The following is a 20,759-nucleotide window of genomic DNA, read 5'->3' on the forward strand; positions in this document are numbered from 1 at the left end:
CTCTCTCTTTTGGCTGGAGGCTAAAGCAGGCTGCTGTAGGATTAGCCGATGCTCAACTACTTGCATTTTAAGTTGACACCTCAACACCAAGCAGAGGCCACATTACAGAGGAAAAGCCGCCCGTCTGTCCGCACACTGCTTCCTTTTCCGTTAGCTCTCAGTCGTGCTCTCTTTCTCTCTTTTACTCTCTCTCTCGACTACATATAATTGGATTTCTGAACGGGAGCAGTCGAATGCTTCCTTTAGAATGGCCGGGGACACAAGGTGAAGTTTTCTCATTACAGACCACGAAGCCAGGGGACAGATCATAGCCGATCTGTATTTTCCATTTAAAGAGGACAGTAATGGAAGAGAAGGAAGAATAAAACAGAGCAGAGTTTGAGAGAGTGTTGCGAGAGAGAGAGGTGAATAGGACGTGGAAGTCTCTTTATTTCACAGGTCACTTTCTAAAGGATGAAGCGGAAGGACTGATGTGCCTCAGACGTGGCAATTTTTGACTTTCATTTCATACGTGTACGCTTATTATTTAGAATGATCAGTTTACAGTTTACACACACCTTTTGTTCTTGTGTTTGGTATTTTAGACAGGATCACGATCTACAATCTCTCTTCTACTGCACTGCCTGCTTGTGTGTGTGTGTGTGTGTACGTACGTGGCCCTCCCCTTTTCAGCACACTCAATGTGTCATGACAAATGTATCTGTTTGTGCTTCACTGGCTGGCACCGTCTTTGGCTGGCTGGCACGGTTGTGTTAGCTCCAGGGCCCCGAGCCTGTGTGTGTGCCTAGCCGAGCGACTCCATCCCTGGCTCGCTGCGTCCCCGCAGCCCCCACCCACCATCCAGCCCCCTCCAAATGAGCAGCCAGGCTGGGGTTGCCACCCGGACTCCATGCCCACAGCGACTGCTTCTGTCTGGGCCCCAGCCTTACCTCCCATCCACTCTTTCTCTCTCTCTGGATCTCCCGTCCTGTTTGTGGCGACAGCTCTCCATTATCTGCTTGTGCACCTCTGTCTCTATATTTTCTTCTTTCTGAAAGGTAATGCAAAGTCTTACCACACACCATGCTTTCTTGTCTATCTATTCTAACTGTGTCTCCCTCGCCACCTCTGATGTTCGTCTTTCAGTCTTTGATAGTTTGTGTGCACGCCCTCATTATCCTCGGAGGGAGGTTGGACGGGTCGGTGATCTCTCGCCTGTCTTCCTCTTGGTTTTCTCTTCCTCTCTCTTCATGCATAGCCCAGTTGGAGAGTCCAGACTGAACGGTCAAGCTTCAGTGTTGCTGAAGAACAGCCACTTGAACTCCATTTAGAGAGAGAGAGAGAGAGAGAGAGAGTCATTAAAGGAATCTCTACATAAGATGAGAGACAGTTTCACGCTTCATTGCGGCTGTGGATCGTTTCGTTTTATGAGCTTGATTGATTTTAAAGGCTTTTTAATGATGATAGTTTTAGTCACACCTTGACCTCACCGCATTTCGTGTTTTAGTTTGAGTTTCAGAGCAGTAGTATAATAGTTGATGCTTGCATCCTTACAAACATATTAGTTTTAATTTGCATTACGCACTTGCCAGACACTTTTATCCAAAGCGACTTGCAGTGGGTTCACATTTTTATCAGTATGTGTGTTCTCTGTTTGAAACATAGGCTGTAAAAAAGATGGACGACACGACCTCATTCACTTCCATTGTAGAAAAATGAAGCCATAATGTCAGAGTTGTGCCCGCTGACAAATTGCGCCGATGACATCATTTGGAGCCAGAGTCTACGCAGCAGTGATCGCCCTCTGGACCCGCACATATTCCCCAATGACTCAATCATAAACGAAGAAATCATGTTACCACGCCCACTTTATAACATTTTATAATTAACTAAAACCAAACTAATTGTATAAAGGAACGCAGACCAGAGTGATAAGAAACTGACTAAAATGGTATAAACCTTCTCTGGTCAAATTTATTTGAAATGTAATTGGATTTTTTAGTTTGGTGATATACATTTATTTACATGGAGAGGGCGTGGTTTATGAGCAACAATGCTGCCAGCCCCCAAGGGGCGATCAAAAGCCCGTACCTTCACTTTTCAGGAAGTGTGAGGCACTCTCGGTTCGAACCCAGGACCTTTGCACTTCTGACTGCAATCCATAAATTTTAGACACATGAAGGATTGCATTGAGATGCATTGTTTTATTTCACTTGAAAATCTTTCATGATTGTGTGAATAGATGTTTCTGACCCCTTCAGGCTAATCGTCTGCTTGACCTTTTATGATTTTACCAATTTAAACTTAAACGTTTCAACGTTGTGCCCGTGTGATTTGAAGCATCTTCTTTTTCTGCCTTCGTTCTTCACCTCATTAATTTTCTTTGACTGCAGCATTACAGAGCATTTCCAGAGTTTCCTAAAAGCAGTATACACCAGGCGCAATGCTAATCCTGTCCTCCAGGCAAACATAGACACACACAGCGAATGTCATTTTCTGTGCTAATGGGTAGTCCAACCCTGAGACGCTGTATGTAAAATAGTGTGTCGAAGGTTGTGATACATGCATGGTTGAGCTGATCGTGAAGCTTTTTAGACTCCTTGGAAAGAATGAGAATTATATGAATATACTTTTATATTGAGGAGAGGTCAAAACGTCACAGCTCAAACAGTCACGGAGATCTGTTGACATGCATGTTATTGGCTATTCCGAATCCTCTTCAACCTGAGCAGGTGTATTGAGATTTTGCGTTGCTGTGGCACAACCACTTGTCACAGACTTGTACAGGCACAACACACACAATTTAGCTTTGCCAGGAATGCCCCTGTGATTTCCGGTGTAACTTGGCCTTAGATTTGTCTTGCTTGTTCAAATTACCCTGAGACTCGAATGCCCCGGGCTGGACCCGCCAAAGTGCCCCTGGGATTACTTCATCTGCATCTCTCTGCTTATTGTCCTCGTGAACAATGGCTTCAGACAAACAGTTTCCACAGAGACAGGTGAAATGGAGTTAATTAACTTAACGCTTTTGTAACGTATTTGCTTTATTCGCTCTCTGCTCGACTGCTCTAAAAACCTGTTAGAACCTTGAAAATAAATATAGTGAGGAAATGATGCTTGTGTGTGGACAAGGGGTTGTAATGTATATAGGGACAGGAAACCTACTGTATCATTCTGAAGGGACTTTTTTTGTCAAAACTTGAAACGTAAATTCACAGAGAATGTATTTATTAACAATATATTGTAACATTTGTTTATATTTTCATTAGCGGTCTATGCACAAGTATACTGTTTTATAAGAAAGAAAAATCCACGACTAAAGGGGTCACATGTTTTTAAAAAAAAAGTCTTTATAGGGTTTCTGTGAATTAAAATGTATAAAACAGAAGGAATAATACCCAACAAATGGAGAAGGGATGGCTCTTTACAGGACACAAAAAAAGTTATTTTATTTAAAATATCATATGCCCATTTAAGAGGAAAATGGACCTTGATTGATGTGACAAATTACTTGCCTGACTGAAAAAAGCTTTGAAGTCAAAGGGAGTCTACATATGGGTGTTTACACCACCAAATATTGACATCTGCAATATCAGTATGGCGAAAACCTGTAGTAAAACATTTTAATCTTATTGTTGATGTTTGCATGGAATTACCCTACTGTCTCTCATTATAATCTCCACATCTTTAATAACTATATGGTGATATTAAAGCCATCGTTTTTACATACGTTTAAATCATGTGAAATAAAATGTTGTTTATGTTTTGCCATATTACTGCATATACCAATATTCATATTTCATTTTTATATATTTTTTTTAATAAACTAATGCATTTTCAGGCCTTAAGGAATGACTGCAGCATTTTTGGGTAATACATCATGCTGTTTGAGATCGAGTTGGTTTGTTTTGTAATGAACATACACGTTTTTAATGTCATCTCTTCAGGTCTTAAAAAACGTACATTTCATTTACAAAACAACCCCCCTGAGCCAAATACACTCATGTTTAGTTAAAAAAATGACACTCCAGCAAATACCTCAGGTTTATTATGTCTAGACCTACCCAGAATCAATGACAAATAATCCATGCAGTGAATCTCTCGCTCTCTAAGGGCCTGCCTGGGACCCTCCATCCTGGCTAGTAAGAACGCTGCTATCGCTCAGATCTGATGGGAGAGAGAGGAGTGAAAATGGCATTTCTGTCAATTACTAGAGATGGCATCCATTCAATAACCCCCCCTCCGCTTGTGTGTGTGTTTGTGTCAGGAGCGTGATGAAGAACGGCGCAGGCAGCTGCGAGAGAGAGCCAGGCAGCTGATAGCGGAGGCACGATCCGGGGTAAAGATGGCTGAACTGCCTCTCTACACTGACTCCACCTCTGTTGCCTGTAGTGCAGCTGTGAGCAACTTAAAAGGAAGGTCAAAGACAGCTGGAGGTGAGTACGGGGGGGCTTTTATAGGCCGAACACGCACATACACTCACAATTCATAAGCACACACGTGTGCGTGCGTGCATACACAGCTACTCATAAGCATGCGTGCACACGTACAAATCTGCATGTATTCACGGTAAAATACACCTAGGCATTAAAGAAATGGCTAATGTCAATATTTGTTCACTGTCATGTCGTTTCCCCCTCAAGCATATACATTGTCAGTGGAACATACAAATGGATGTTTTTAATAATATTCACGCAGGTTTTTTCTGTACAATGACAGTCTACAGCAGCCACCACTGGAACTGTTCACCCAAAAATGAAAATTCTATCATTTGCTTTCAAATCTGTATACACTTCTTTGTTCTGATGAACACAGAGAAAGATATTTGGAAGAATGCGTGTAATCGAACAGTTCTTGGCCACCATTGACTACCATAGTAGGAAAGTGGTTTATAAGTTTATTTTAGTTGAACACAAAAGATGAGATTTTGAAGAATGAAAATACTTTTCCTACTATGGTAATCAATTGTGGCCAATAACTGTTTGGTTTTCTCAGAACAAAGAAATTTACAGTCTACAGATTTGGAACAACTCGAGGGTGAGCAAAATATGACAGATTTGTTATTTTTGGGGAACTGTTCCATTAAGCTCCAGAAGTGTCAAATAAATCACCGAACAAGTAGACTTGTGTCAAGTCTTCAAAAGCTGCAATATCTGTCAATCGAAAAAGACAATATTTTTTTGTGTTCTGTTACTCGTGCTTATTTTTGTATTTTAGGGTCACATATATTTTTAATTTAATATATTTGTGAAACATTATATTCAGTTGTGAATTCTGTCTCAAGATAATTTTATTCTTGTTTATTCTGATGTGAGATGTTTTCTGTTGCCTGTATTTATTATTGACTCCCTGCAGGCTGACAGCATTCCCAGAAGAACCCAAGGAAGGCTGAACGCTTGTGTTTGGCTTCTGGGATGTTTAATGTGTTGATAAGTGTGTGTGTGTGTGTGTGTGTGTGTATCTCAGTGTGTCCATTAGTGACTTTCAGCCCATATGTGTGGCAAAAAGTGTTTTTGTTGCTCAAACCACAATGGTACGGCTGCTTTCAAGGCCCAAAGGAGCATCACATTAAAAACACAACACAACCACGTACACTCTAATTTCATGTGTTCACAGAGGGCTACACTTCCATTTGTTCAGGCAGTCTTTCCCACATAATCCTTCGGCAATACATCAGGAAAACTCAGACAACGACCAATAACGCCATATTCACAAGAAGACACACCAGTCCACTTGGCCCAATCATCAGCATCATTATAAAACACACCCATGCCGGGTAATCAGCGGCTCATTGCCTACGGAGGAAACCCGTTGACCACATCTCCTTCAGCCGTACCACCCGTTGCGTACTGCGTTATCATCAGCCACCATTTCTGCTTTTATTTCACATTACAGGACAATGAGACTATCCGTTAGCGTAGCGTTAACCGCTGGGCATACCACGTGGAAACAGTGGGGCATTAGCGTAGTGGGGCAGCTGCGGCGTGTTATTAAACGTGTTTACGCTGAGGGGTGTTAGCGTTGAGGCTAGCCGCTGCGTATAATTAAAAGTGTGCGCACGGAGCGAGAGAGGTGTTAGCGGTGCGACTAGGTTGGTTAATACGCGCCGAATAAGAGAGGTGTTAACGTAGCGGGTCAGCCGCTGTGCCTAATTCTGTGCCGGCTCATGTCTGTGTGTACCATTTCCCAGCTCAAGGGGAGACACAATATTCCCGTTCCTTTTATCTCTTTCATCTCTCTCTCTTTGACGCCCTCCATTTTCTCTTCATCCTCTCCCCGTCCGCTTAATAGTGTTCCCTCCTCGGCAATCACGCCTTTCTACTTGTTTCCGCGGCTCAGAGATGCCACAAAAACACCTCTCACGGCCCACAGTAGTGGACAAACACGGGATCTGGATGAGTGGGGGAAAACGGGTCAACGGAAGCAGTTAGAGAGAAAGTGAAAATATTGCGAGGTTTATTTGGCCTTTCGGGCTGTTGAACTCTGCTAATTGTAGAACTCATTAAAAATCAGGTCTGAGGGAAATGCTATAGGCTTGATGCACAAGGCCTGTCGTGCAGAACGCATAATCCCACCGATACACACACACACACACCCACACTCATAAACACTCAGTTCTAATTCAGAGGGAGCTCAGGCTGAGTAGAGCGAAACATTCACCAGCAAAACTTTCTCCAACTCCGCCACCATGCATTCTGTTAATTAGCTTAGCACCGCCTGTATGTGTGTGCGCTCGCGTGTGTGTCGCTGTATCATGGAAAGTAAATTACAAAAAAACATGAAGAAGAGGAAAAATATAATGAATACTGTCACTTTCATACACTTTCTATTGCTCTCTCTTTCTAACTGTAAGAGGATTTCTCTGGGGTGTCATGTAGTTGCTTCCTATTTGTTTCGTCTCTTATTTATGTCTGTGTTGCTCCTTGTGTGTGTGTCTCTGCTCTGGTTACCATATAACTGAATGAGATCGATGCGTCTGGATTGAGTGTGTATTGTGAGGGCTCTGAGGGATTCAGATCTGTGGATGCGGAAGAGGAACTCTGGAGGAGATTTTGCCGTCAAGGCCAAATCTGCCATGCAACACACACACACACACACACACACACACACAGAATCAACCCTATCCCAGACTGTCTCGGCCTTCTGCCTTATTTCTTTTTAGATCAAACACACACACCAGTCCCAGTCAGCTAATCATCAGCAAAACTTTAAACGAAACAAGTTTTGTTAAATCTGAAGGATGTTTTGATGTTAAAATGCTTTTACCTTCATGGCTCAGATGTTGTGACAATTGTAGGTCGATTCCCCCCAAAAATGTAAAAGACTTGATGCAATGAAAACATTTTTCTGATTGTTTGAGCGTCCTGACAAGCCAGACACAGCAACGCCAGCTTTTGCCCAAGAAAATGATCATCATTTTAGAAGTTTTATTATGTTATGTTTTGCAACGTGGAAATTATCTGACATTTTTTCCTTCAAAAATATTGGATGAACGCCTTATGCATTCTATAACTCTACTAACATTCAACTTATTTTCGCGCTGGAATATTACTAACATTTAATGCTTGACTAACCTCTCTTCTTTCCTACTTTCATTTCTCGGCTTCCTTATTTGCCAGCAGATGTGGTGGATGGGTTGAGTGTGGAGGATGAGGGGGGCAGACGAGAAAAAGAGGCTGCGGTGGCAGTCGCTGATGTTGTCACTTATACTAACCATGAGGAGGACATCTCATCTTCATACCTTCTTGAGGATGATTTTACTAACTCTTCCAATGATCTGGCATCTCTGGGTAACCTAAGACTGCATGACCTCTGGTTGTGGTTTATTTATGTGTGAATGCTTCTGTCTTTTCACTTTATTGCTAAGGCATGTACTGGACAACTTACCCTTGTTACTTACCATAATAAGCATTGATTTACACTTGTCTTGTGTCACAAGTCACGACTTCCTGTTTCTATACCTTTTTAGAATCAACTAATGTTTTAATTCAAAACAACCGAACACTTACTTTCAAAACATTTACTTCCTTAGATGTTTTTTCTCTTTGGGAAGCATTGTTTTGATACGTCTTTTTTTTTGTTTCGCTTATTTTTTTTTGTATTCATGGTTTAATTAAAAAATATATTTGCTAGACAAAAAAGCATATCTCCTGAAAAGACGTAAAGTTAGTAATAATTTGCTTTCCTGTCATGTTTAGCAGGTGGTATAAGATATTTCAGAAAGAATAAGGAGGAAAGCTTGACTTGTTCTCTTTCTCGCTTGTTTTCTGAGGTGTCTTATCTACATTGTTTTATTGTGTTTGGTTAACAGTGTTTCGTTTGTGTTTTTTCTCTGTTGTTTTGAAAAGGAGGTCTGCGTTTTCACAAAAAAGATACAATTTATCTTCATAGTCTTACACATAGTCTGTGAAGGCAAATAATTATTTTAGAACATTTTACAAATCCAACTCTCAGCCACAAGAGGTCTATGCTTTTCTCTGCATGACAACAGTTAGACTGCTTTTATAGATGCATATATAATTCTTGATATGTCCCCTTGTGACTAAAGGGTGATGGGTCTATATCATTGAAGAAAAGATTTTGGCTGTTTTGAAATGAGAGAGTTGTACCACTAGGTTAGCATGCGCTGACTTTCAAAAGTCAGAAATCTACGTAGCATTTATTGCAACAAAACTACCAAAGGAAATCGATCAGAAATATTAACGAGTGGCACAGCGATATGCAATGTAAACATCCAAAAGACGTCAGCCAATCACAGCAAAGATTATTTTCATAGCGAAATCTCAAAAGTACAGGAGAACTAAACTGTTTGATAACTCTTGGAAATTGTTTATAAAAACATACAAATGTATAATTTATACATTTGAATACTTTTTGGAAATGAATAATGCTGTAAAAGTAGGTTGTGGTCACTTTAATGTGCCCAAACAAATGGTCTGAGCATACAGAGAGACTATAAAGAACAGATGTATCTAGAAATCCCATATGCCGTTATGGGTACTCACTGTTAGTTAGTTGTGGATGTTAAAGACTGTAGATCAGTCACAAACACACACCTCCACCTTCATCCAAGTTGTGCTAAGGCCTGATAAATGACTCCTGTGGGGTTTTTTGGGGGAGAGAGAGGGATGCTGGGAATCGAGAAGAACAGGACCCACATGAAAAGCTTCTTCACCTTACTTTCATCTGCATCCAAGATGCCTGAGAGAGAGAGAAAGGCCAGGGATTCAGCTAAATCTGGTGGTGAACGCAAACAAGCATTGGGAATATAAAGACAAGCATAAAATAAGACGCACATGATAGACAGACTTGCACTGGGAGGAAACTATTACATTTATGCATTTGGCAGAAGCATTTATCAAAGCAACATACGGTGCATTTAAAGTATATATTTATATAGTTTATGTGTTCCCTGGCAACCTGGAAATTTGAAATGGTTGTCCATTGGCAGGATGGATATGTTTGCTGTTGTAGGTGTGCCACTCTCGCTATCTCTCAAGCAAAGTGTGTGTGTATGGGTCATGAAGGCCAGTTTGCTTGAGGGGAAACGTTGTCGTATCCCTCTGCTTATCTATTTTGGAGACGAGTGGTCTACTGCATAACACTTCCTCTTGGAGTGTGTAACTTCTGACCCTCTCTCTCTGTGTCTCTCTTTCTCTGCAGGTGTGATGAACAGCAGACACGTGGACCTGAAGCTCAAAAAACTGACAGAGTTTCGACCACAGGGTTGCAGCTCTCCTTCTTCGTCTTCCTCTTCCTCATCGTTGACAGTGTCTAGTAACTCGCCTCTGAGCCCTGAATCGGGTGGCCTGCAGGTATAAACATCTAGAGACATGTGCTCTATCCATCTTTGCTTGTGCTTGCCTCTGCAACATTAAACTTGCTGTGCACCTTTTGCACCTCACACATGTCCGTACTAAAATATTTTAGAAGTGGACCTTTTGCTTTTGTTTGATCTATCAATGAGTCCAAGTAAGATGTTTATGTCGCTTTCATAAAAAACCTTTACATTACTGGTTTGCATTTCGAGACAAAACAATGGCACTGAAATATTTTAAGATATTTCTGTTCAAGTTATACTCCGATAAGACTGGTCACACATTCATTTTGGTCTTGGGCTAGCCTTAAGCCATGTCTGGGAAACCTGGCCTATGTTTTTTTTATATGTTGAGCCAGAACAGGCATTAGACATCTAATATCCAAGACCTCTGTAATATCAAACGTGACCTTTTCTTACAGAGAGAAGGTGAAAAAGCTTTAGGCACATTGATAACCGCGCATGGCTCACGACAAGCGCTAGATTGATTTGTTGCATGTTTTATATACCAGGGATCTATATGTGTAATATAAGAACATGCATACCTGTCTATAATTGATGTATGATTAGTGTGCGTGCGTGTGAGTGTGTGCTTGTGATGACCTGCTGTCTCGGTGCTGTATTTAGAGCCCCCAGGTGGTGACTGCAGGGTATTTTCACAGACCACAGAAGTCTATACTGCTATTCTGAACTACCTTCCCACCACCTGTTTGCCCTCTTTCTCTAACTCCCTCTCTCTGTCAACTTAAATGCAACAAAGCTACGTAACCCATTGACAAATTGTTTATTTAAAAAAAATGAACATACAATCAAATTAAACAAGTTGTTTATTTAATACCAATATTATACAATAAAATATAAATATAAATTGATTCAAATATAAATACTATTATACTATTAGCCACTAGCCTTACCGAACAACAAACACAAGTCCGGAAGGAAACTTCAGACCTGGCACGTATGTCCGATGAAACCGTCTATTCCAGAATTACATTATTTTAGGTGGTTAATTAGGAGTTTGAAAAAATTATATTTACTATTATTATTACTATTATAAAACATAATTGCCCGGTTTCACAGATAGGGTTAGTCCCAGATTTATAAAGATCTATCTAAAAATGAATGTCTTAACTGAAAATAAATTGCCCCAACATATCTTAAATATGTCCTTGCCATTATTTTGTCACAAGATGCAAACCTGTAATTGTTTTTCTAAGGCATTTTAATAAAAGCCTAATACATTAATTAATTAATAAAAAAATGTCTAATACATACATCGGGGAACTTATAACACACCAAAGACACAGAAAAACACGTATTTGCGCTCTATGACCCTTTTAAGTATTATTATAGACTGCCTCTTAATTAAATCCAAATATTTTTAAAAGCTTGAACATAAAATCATTTGGTAAATGGGATTGTTAAATTGAGATTAAACTAAAGATGAGATTCCTGACACTTACTTTGATTAATTATACTGTCAAAATGTTATGCAATATTATCTGATATTTAGGAATTGACATGAGAATTAACACTTCTGTCAAGAAGTGGAGCATCAATATCGGTGCAGTAACCTTCATGCGGTTGAACAAAATGAGGATAAACCCATCATTTAAAGGACATTATGGATTCACTGAAATCTAAACAGCTCCACTTTTCGCAGATCCATCTGGAATATTGCTAGTTAAAGCTTTTAGCGACGCTGTCTCTCTCTTATGAACAGTCCAGCACCTGCTGCAGACCTGCACAACAGCCCAGGGGAGGATCAGCAGGGTTACAAATAGCGAGGCTTTGAAGAAAGAGCAGCTTTCTCTCTCTCTCTCTCTCTCTCTCTCTGCTCTTCTCACCATTGCGTCCTTGTTGATTGACTGATCTTTTCTTTCTTTGCTTCTTTTTTCCTCTCTTGATATTTTCAACCTTTGCCTTTTTTAAAACAAAAGACATTAGGATCACGTTCTCTCTATTTCTTAAGGGCTTAACATACCCAGCCTCCTGTTAGCACTAGACTGCCTAGTCCTAAAAAACCTGAATCAACCGCTCCGCTCCCTGGAGGATTCTCCTATGCCACAATTCCTCAAGGCCAGGGTAGAATGGTCCAGGACAGAGCCGTTTCCCCCAAGCGCACACCCAGTGTTCTCAGTTGTGTCTCATTAGCAATTGTCTCTATGCACTGTGAGCCTGCTGCCGTGGTGGTGCACGATAACCGCCTGCAATGAGCAGCGGACCGCAACATTAGTCACGCATCCCAAAAACACACACGCACGCATCTCTGCCAAAATAATACCCACCACCACAATAATGATCGGGGCGATAACAGATTAGAAAGCTCCGATCGCAATGCGGGGATAGCCATGATATCTGCCCCAGCCAGGGGTACCGAGGGGCCATGGGGGCAGGTGTTTCAAGGAAGGGGTGTAAGGTGGGGTTGGAGGCCTCGGGTCCTCCGGGAGAGAGTGATTCGAGCAAGGCTATGTGTTTGAATCCTGTTTGTTTTCTTTGGACTTTAACACGAGAGGAATCAGACGGGGTCAAAGGGCTTAGTTGTTCCGTCTCTAGAGATTCAGGCTGTTGAATGTGGCGGTTTAACACATAAACGCTCACAGCTTTGGTTTTGTGTTGAGTACTTGAATTTAGGGTGATTTTTTTTTTCCCCCAACATGACGCAATGTTTTCAAAAATGACCTATAGGAATTTCTAACGCTTGAAGGTGAAGTGTGTATTGTTTCCGACACTTAAGTCAACAGTCAGATTTGCAAGAATTCCCCTAAACTTCATTAAACGGTCTCACTGGATATTTACGTAATTTTTTTTAAGCCTGTTTTATAACGTCAGTTGTTTTGGATTCCCAAACAAACACACTTGAAGTGTTTGCCTATTAAGCTGTGATAGAAGTTTTTTAATTTAAGTTCAAATCTGACATGATGCCTCAAGAGAAGGTGCGAATTAGGACTTTGACAACTAATATTTCCTGTGAATAAATGTGTTGGATAAGTCAGATAAACAGCTTTAACTCATATTCAAACACTGAGACACTAAATGAGATAAGGCTAAATTTGCTTTTCTCCAGGGACATTCTAATCACATCTTTGTTTTCAAGTTATCATTTAAGAACGAACAGACCCAAAATCTGTGTCTTCGCTTGTGTGTGTGTGGTTGTCTTGTGGGCGCGGGCGGATGTGAACATTTGTCTTTATTAGCTGTTTGGTTCATGTACACACACCAGTGAGCTAGCGTTTGCGCTAACAATGTTTCTCCCACTCAGTTTCAAGCAGTGGAACGTGTTCGCTAATTGCAAACTTTATTAGACGTTTCCTATTATTATTAACATTGCAGATGTTATTCTGAACGCTGTCGTTTCGCTTTCCAGTCTGCTTGGCTTATTGGGCCCAGCACATAATAACACATTTCAATATTGCGGTGATTGGAAGCGGCGGCGAGAAGCCGCTAACACGTGTTCGCTTCCAAGACAATAGTGCTTTTAATTTGCATAATCTGAATACATTTTCTGGCTCAGGTTTTGTTGAAAGTAGACTTAATTGCCTTATTTTCTTTGTGCTTGTGAGTTAATGTGGGACTCAGAGATGTATGCCGCAGAACCTTTCTTTAACCGTTCTTCAGGCGTGGCACTCCATCGTTAAACATTTCTTGGTCATGTGTGTCTAATTTGTCTCTCTCCTTTATGTCAACTAGCATCCGAAGGAACTTTTATTCAAATGACTCTGCTCTACTTTTAAGTTCACTGCACTTTTTTCTTTCTAAACCTTGTTTTTTATTTATAGAATAATGCAGATGAGCTGAACGCGGAGCGTCTTCGCAGGGCTACAGAACGTCTGCGCAGTCCTGTCGTTTTCCACAAGGAGTCAGCTGTCAGGAAAACGCAGCTTAAATCCTTCAGCCAATACGTAGAGACCAGGCCAGGTAAGGGCCTCTGATGTCACTTACTTAAGTTTTAATACTATCTCTCTATTAAATACACGAATTGACATGAAATATTGATTTTATAATGAGCATAAGGAGACCGCAAGCAGAGACAATCATCAAGTTTAGCAGTCATTACACAAAAATATCTGACTGCATTTGCGGTTGACCAATGAGAAGAGCTTTGTAATAATGAATATATTTAATGCAAGAAGATGGTCAAGCCTGTAACACTCGGGTTTGTTTTCATATTACATGCAGGTCTTCCAATTATGCTTCATCTGAAGATAGCACTGAAGTGTCTCTTAGAGGCCTTCAGGAATAATAACAGTTTGATATCAGCTGTATGAGGTGTTTATATATGCCGTGTGATTGCTTTAACGGACATATCTGATCTGACTGATGTATTTAATGGGCTTCTTCTGATAAAGAAAAAAACGTCTTATTCATCTGCCATTTTGCCCCGGCGCCCAGGTGAGAAAGAACTCTATCAACTTTCAGCATCTCTCGCTTACCTTCTCTTTTCAGAGGTTAAAAGGCAGAGATCAGTACCTGAAGATCTGAGGCGGACGGGCGAGGAGAGAGGGGCTCTGACGGAAATAGACGGACGAAAGCCAACTGAAGATGAAGTACTTCATGCATATTTAAATTCTCTGTCGCCACTGCTGGTTCTGATGCTAGCTGTGATATAGGGTCATAGTCACACACATGCAGTCATATCTGTGTGAGAGCCAGAGAGTTTTTTTAACACTGATGTCAATCTGTTCTTCCTAAAGCAGGAGAGTCCAGTCAAATTTGACTGCTGAACCACGATAATTGTAAGACTTGAAGAAAATGATGAAATGAGGCTGGAAGTCCCTCTTTCACTCATTTTCTTGAAATAATTTAAGTTTGTCTTGGATTTACCCTGAATCACTCTGTTATTCACCTTTCAGTATCCCTTTGTATGTATATAAAGTATGCATTTATATGAATCAAAATCTTCATATGGGTTATAAGGGAATAGCAATTTTAAAAAGTTCTTGTTTTTTTTTATTTAATATTCCTTTACCTGATTTTGACTCTTACACCACTCATCAAAAGTTTAGAAAAACTTCTCATTCTTTATAATTCCTACTTAACGCATTTTTTACAATAACATTTTTACTAGAGAATAGGGCTGTCGAATAATCATGTTGGATCTCATGCACAGTACACAAACTTTTATTCTGGCTATTGCTTTTGTATTTACAAAACACATACACATATATGTATATATTTAAATAATATTTAGATGTATTTATTTTGTTAATATTTACCAATAATTGAAATTATTTATAAACATTTATTACCTTTTTTAATTTTCTTAAATATATGCATGTATGTGTATGTTTTTATAAATACAAAATTAATATGCACAGTACACAGACATATATTATGTAAAGACAAGCTTTTATTCTGGATGCGATTAATCAGGATTAATCGTTAGACATTCCTACTAGAGAATTATAGTGAGCAAAAAATAGATAGTTTATTTATAATCTTATGGGTGGTTTTAGCGGCATCAATATAAACAAATGTTTTGTGGCCCTAACTTAAAAGAAAAGTTCATCCATCAATTTTCATTTTTGGTTGAACTACCCCTATAACTTCAGATAGACCTCCACAAAGAATCAATAACTGTTTAGTAGTTTTACTTAAATGAAATACAATTAATTATTTATATTAATTCATAATAATTAATTAAAAAATTAATTAGTTTAACCAAACAAAGACCAAAGGTTAACTTCGGGCCAGATGCCCATGTACACTTAAACCATCTATAGACCACTTCGGAACATGTAAACAATGCTGGTCCAGCGCTGGTACAAAATAACTACCAGTTTTAGTTTTATAACACTGCATAACAGGGTGAACAGAATACGTCCAACGAAAAAATTATAAACAAATCAAAATGTCAAACAAACATTTTTACGAATATACGATTTAAAAAAGAAATAAAAATTGAAACCAGAAGTGCTTCTGGACCAATGTTTACAAATCTGCGTAGTGGTCTATTTTTTTTTTTTTTAACTGAAGTCCTTCATTCTCCACGCCAAAAAAACAGGATTAACCTACTGATTTTAATTATAAGAGCACCACATATATAGAGCCAAAGCAAAGAGAAATGCACCCTGGGAAGAGTGGGACAGATAAAGACAGAAAGAGAGAGGGTCAGTTGAGACCAACTCTGCCCCCTCTCTGTGTAGGGGTTAATGGGTGTTGAACTTGCCCATTACCCAGCTCAAGCTGAATTACCCAGCGAATGATGTTTGCATTAATATAATATATATGGAAATTTCAACACTTAATTATGGCAGAGAGGCGAGGGCAGGGGGGGGGCTGATCATGTGTAAAATTGATTCGTGGGAGAAGTATTTGATAGAGCGACGAGGAAGAGGAAGGTGGAGTTTGATGGACAGCAAAAGGAATCAGGCAGAAAAAGTGCTGTCTTGGGATAATACAACTTTTTTCCCCATTTGCCTATTTTCCATTACGAAATAAGGTGCATCAGCACTAAATATATATATATTTTCCAGCTATCTGTAGGTTGTGAATTTAAATAATGTGAGCTTTTTCTCCCCTCCTCCTTTCCTGAGAATAGTCAGAGTTTAGGTGGGAAGGCTGAAGGAGAGATTGATGAACGAGTGGAATTAAAGGGGGCTGTCACTATCACGCACACTTAGAAATAAGCGTGCAGTTTAATTACTCTGTTTCTCTTTAATCACTGTCTCATCCTTCACTCCCATGAGCCAGAGGCCACGCGTGTGATTGAAAGGGGGAGTGTGTTGACAAATGTGTACATGAGTGTAAATTTGCGCATGTGTGTGGATCTGTTAGATCCCTGCTGATAGGCCCCTAGGCTCTGACCCACCTCTTCCATATATTTCAATTTAGTCTCTGTTAAGTGTCGCTCCCGACTGCTGTCATATTCTGTTTTAATGGAGGTCAATTAGCATGTTATTGTGTGAGAATGCCATCTTTTGTCTAAAGCTTCACACATGCTCCGTAAGTGCATAATTGTTTGCTATTTGCAATAAACAGTAAATACAAAAAGTAAATAAAATAAGATGTTTAGGAATTATTGAGTGATTGTAATATTTTATACAATAGCTAAAATGTGCCGTGGATTATGCATTTAATATACAAATTTCCTATTTTTCATTTTTGATCTTACAGGATTTTACAGGAAGTGCTGCATGTACATTAACCGGTTTAAATTTTTTAGAATTTTTTATGTTTTTTGTATTTTTATAATTGATCTAATCCATTGATTATTATCATTTTATGATTTTTATAAATGTAAAAAAAAATTGTCATAACTTCCATGATATATGTATTTTTTTTATGAATTGGCTTTTATACTTATTTTAATAACTAATTTGTCTATTTTTATGTTTTTTTAACCCCATTTGATGTGGACAACAACACAACCGGAAACACAATAAGCAGAAGAAGTGAAAGAATAATTGGCTTCATTAAAGCAATACTCACCAGTCATTATGCCCACTGTAGCTAATAAACCGCAAAACCTCTACAAACGCAGAATGTGATGGTTTATTTTCCACCTCTCATCACTCTCCCCCTCTCGTTTGTTCCCTACCAGCAGAAAGCGTTCAAAGACACCAGTCAGTACGTGGTGGGAGAACTGGCGGCGCTGGAGAGTGAGCAGAGGCAGATCGACACACGGGCCTCGCGCGTGGAGAAGCGTCTGCGCTATCTCATGGACACAGGTACGCCGCCCAATTACACTGTAAACAGTTTTGGCAAATTGAGCGTTCACAAACTCTTATGGAGTTTGGGAAGTGTGAATCTTTGAAGCCGGGATGTTGGGGCGGCAGCGGGGATATGAAAAGGGGCGGTGAGGATGCAGGAAGGCTCTCTGGGCCGCCGTGATAAGAGAGCCTTCATGGGAGCTGATAACTAGTGCTGATAGCGTCCGCCAGCCAGCCACTATTGAACAGTACCGTGCAGCCATGCGCAACAGAACCCCATATCTGGCCTTCAATGATATGCTGTAGGAGAGAGAGAGGGAGGGAGGGGAGTAGAAAGGGGGATACGGCAGAGGGGTAAAGGGTGAAGAGGCGAGGAAGAAAAAAGGGGAGGGGTGGTGTTTGGGGGCTGGACCGAAAAGGGTACGTTGAAATAATGAAAGACACATATTAATAGATACATGTGCGCGCTCTCTCTCTCACGCGTGCTCTATTGCTCCTCTCTCTTCCCCTCACATATACACATATGAAAGGTTGTGGAGCGATCTTTCAGGTGTGTATAGTAGGAAAAAAGGGCCGTCGGGGCTTTGTCAAATGCGTGGAGCTCCGTTTATAGAAAGGCACCTCAATAAGTGATATTGGAGAATAGCTTCATGCCCATCCGGATGCTGATAGGAAACAATCATTTCTCACAAGGGCAGCTTTGGGAAGTCGGGGGTGGAAAAAAAGGAGGGAAAAATAGACGGTTGAATTTTTATGCTTCTCCGTCGCATTGACACGATATCAAGACTATCAGTTTTGTGTTTGCCCAACCTTCCATCCATTTCTCTCTCTCACTTCACACTCACCTGGACCCTGTTGAAGTCAAAGTCATCGTGTCCGTTTGAAGGTTTTTTTTGCAATGAAATGGGGCTTGAATACCCGAGCAGGGGGAGAACGGTACCAAACATTTTAGAAAGATTTATACACTCACAGACAGAAATAAGAAGCACTGTTACACACCAGACCACATGTACGAGTCTCACCTTAATGTGCTTACCTGGCTAAGCTAGTGCATGCATTTCAGCATAGCAAACAGGTGACTTTTCTCAATGCTGTCAGGTTCACAAGACTACATGTTCCATCAACAACAGCTTCTATAGCTAATATTTATCTCAGAGGTAAAATCATCATTTTAGTTTTATTTTGGGATCTAGTGACAACGTTTCTCCCAAATTTCAAATAGATTTTCTTTTTTGCGTTTATTTGATGAAAATTCAGGTTGGACAAACTGATCAACATAAAGAGATGCAATGTTTGCAGATCTTGAAAACATCATAATACATATGTTTTAAATGTGGTTTGGGATCAGATTTTCTTTCACATTGCTGTTAGATGACTTTGTCAATCCTGAGGTTTGCTTTTCTTCAAATTTGGAATTGTTCCAGGAGGTACAAAAATGCAGATTAAAGGCAATACTGGGGGTCTTTTAATTTCTTCTGCAGCTGTATATATTTAAAACAAACAAGAATATATGTTAGAGTATGTGATGTGCAGTATTTGAAGTATTAAATGCCGTATACTGTTGATTTTTGGATCTACATAATGTTAGGTGCGTGCCATGCTTTGTGTTACACAAATCAACAGCAAACAACCAGTGTCTATTAGCATTTTATGTTGTTTGCCTATGGCATCTGATAGAGCATTTGGACCAGAAATGGTATATGACCTTCCTTCCTTGTGACGTCAGGCTCATCAAGCGGTTTGCTTTATTTACAAAAAAAATCTTTATAACATATTTAAATATATATATGACAAACACCTATATATGAAAATTTCAAAACAGATTTACTGTATATGCATAAAGTATATAAAATAAGTTATATTAATATACATTCAAAAAGTCAAATAAAACTAATTGTAACACCCCATCCCCCTCTCATTATACGCTCTGCTTTAGTCTGCTGTTTTTTTTTTTTGCGTTTGTTTCCCAAATGAATTCACAGTAATTGGGCTGGTTAATTTATTTACTGTGTGCAGTTCACAGCACATTAAAGAATGGAGATAATTGAACACGAATTGTCAAGTGTCTTCTGATATCAGGCGTATTACAGAAGGGAATGCGTATAAAACTCTATTTCCATGCAACCATTGTTTATGGTAATTAAGTACACAGATGTATTCCTTGGTTGCCTTCCAAGCTTATGGCGACTGCCATTGTTGTCTTCTATTAATATGTAATCAGTAAATAGTTTAATTTTCTAATCTGCAGTTGGAGAATTCGCTTTCTAACAGCTCTTAATTATGGCAGAGTCCTAATGATGCAGCCGCTGATGGGCTAGAAGTGCTGAGCGCACGGGGGAACAGCCAGGCCTGCGGTGGCTCCCGCCTAATGAACTTGTTATTCCCACACCAGAGGGAGCAGTGTCCTACACACACACACTCGCCAGCAGCTCAGCCAGCACCTCTGTTAGCCACATGCCCGGCATTACGTCTAAATGTGTTTTTGTCACACAGATTTCGGAACATATCAATTTTGAACCTATTGCCAAATCGAAAGAAAGATATTCACACACTCGCCATTCTGTCCTGGGCACAATGCCTCGCCGAAGCGCATTGAAAATATTCAGCGCGCCGCGATGAAACGCGTGTAAATGTTATCTCCGCGGCTTTTGATACTGTGCAACCCCGTGAATGCATCTGCCCGACATCTGCTCAACATGCATTTATGCACACATATGATTTTCAAATTGCTTTATAACCTGCAACAATGAACGCAATTATGAATATAATGGCATTTAAAGGCGCTTCAAACCCACACACCTACAGAGTCCTCGATAAGAGATTTTAAAAAACCACAGAGGGAAGAATGAGTTTTAGGTGAGATTAACATATGTTTAAAAATTGCACTTGAGTCTGATAAGATTGACACAGGTTTTATTGCATGCTAATCCTTCCTCTTTTTCTCCGCCGCGGTCACAGAAATTCATACAAGACGGATATCATCAGCTTAATGTAGTTTACAGACAAGCCATCGCATCCCACACTGGGAAAACAGACATTTTGTGGCGTTAGAAAAGGTTTGAGGTTTGATAATAGACACTGACGTGGTCGTTTTTATTGGTGTCTTGTTGGAGCCATTTTTGTTTGTCATTTTATTCCTTTTCCACCCTCAGTTTTCCCACATTAATTCTCCTTGCCCACATTCCAAGGCAGCGGTGGTCATACAGAAATAATTGCTCGAGTGTCTGCGTTTATACATCTATGCTCCGCCAAGACTGAAATGGAATTGCTTGTGTGGCTAAGGCAACATGCTTGTAACCGTCCCCTTAGTT

General features: G+C 40.0%; 1 protein-coding gene across 6 annotated transcripts in view; it reads left to right on the forward strand.

Annotated features, from left to right (window-relative positions):
- The window catches only part of ehbp1 (EH domain binding protein 1), a 114,611-nt gene that overhangs the window by 71,975 nt on the left and 21,877 nt on the right, over nucleotides 1-20,759 (forward strand). For 3 of the 6 annotated variants that reach the window (XM_056767248.1, XM_056767249.1, XM_056767251.1), the window contains 6 exons: nucleotides 4,247-4,415; nucleotides 7,602-7,769; nucleotides 9,643-9,794; nucleotides 13,576-13,714; nucleotides 14,243-14,343; nucleotides 17,340-17,466. In XM_056767248.1, the coding sequence (XP_056623226.1) occupies nucleotides 4,247-4,415; nucleotides 7,602-7,769; nucleotides 9,643-9,794; nucleotides 13,576-13,714; nucleotides 14,243-14,343; nucleotides 17,340-17,466 (856 nt within the window). The remainder of the gene's footprint in view (nucleotides 1-4,246; nucleotides 4,416-7,601; nucleotides 7,770-9,642; nucleotides 9,795-13,575; nucleotides 13,715-14,242; nucleotides 14,344-17,339; nucleotides 17,467-20,759) is intronic. The other 3 variants (XM_056767252.1, XM_056767253.1, XM_056767250.1) reach the window with 2 other exon arrangements.

This window comes from Triplophysa dalaica, chromosome 15 (genome assembly GCF_015846415.1).
Source record: "Triplophysa dalaica isolate WHDGS20190420 chromosome 15, ASM1584641v1, whole genome shotgun sequence".
Taxonomy (NCBI): Eukaryota; Metazoa; Chordata; class Actinopteri; order Cypriniformes; family Nemacheilidae; genus Triplophysa; species Triplophysa dalaica.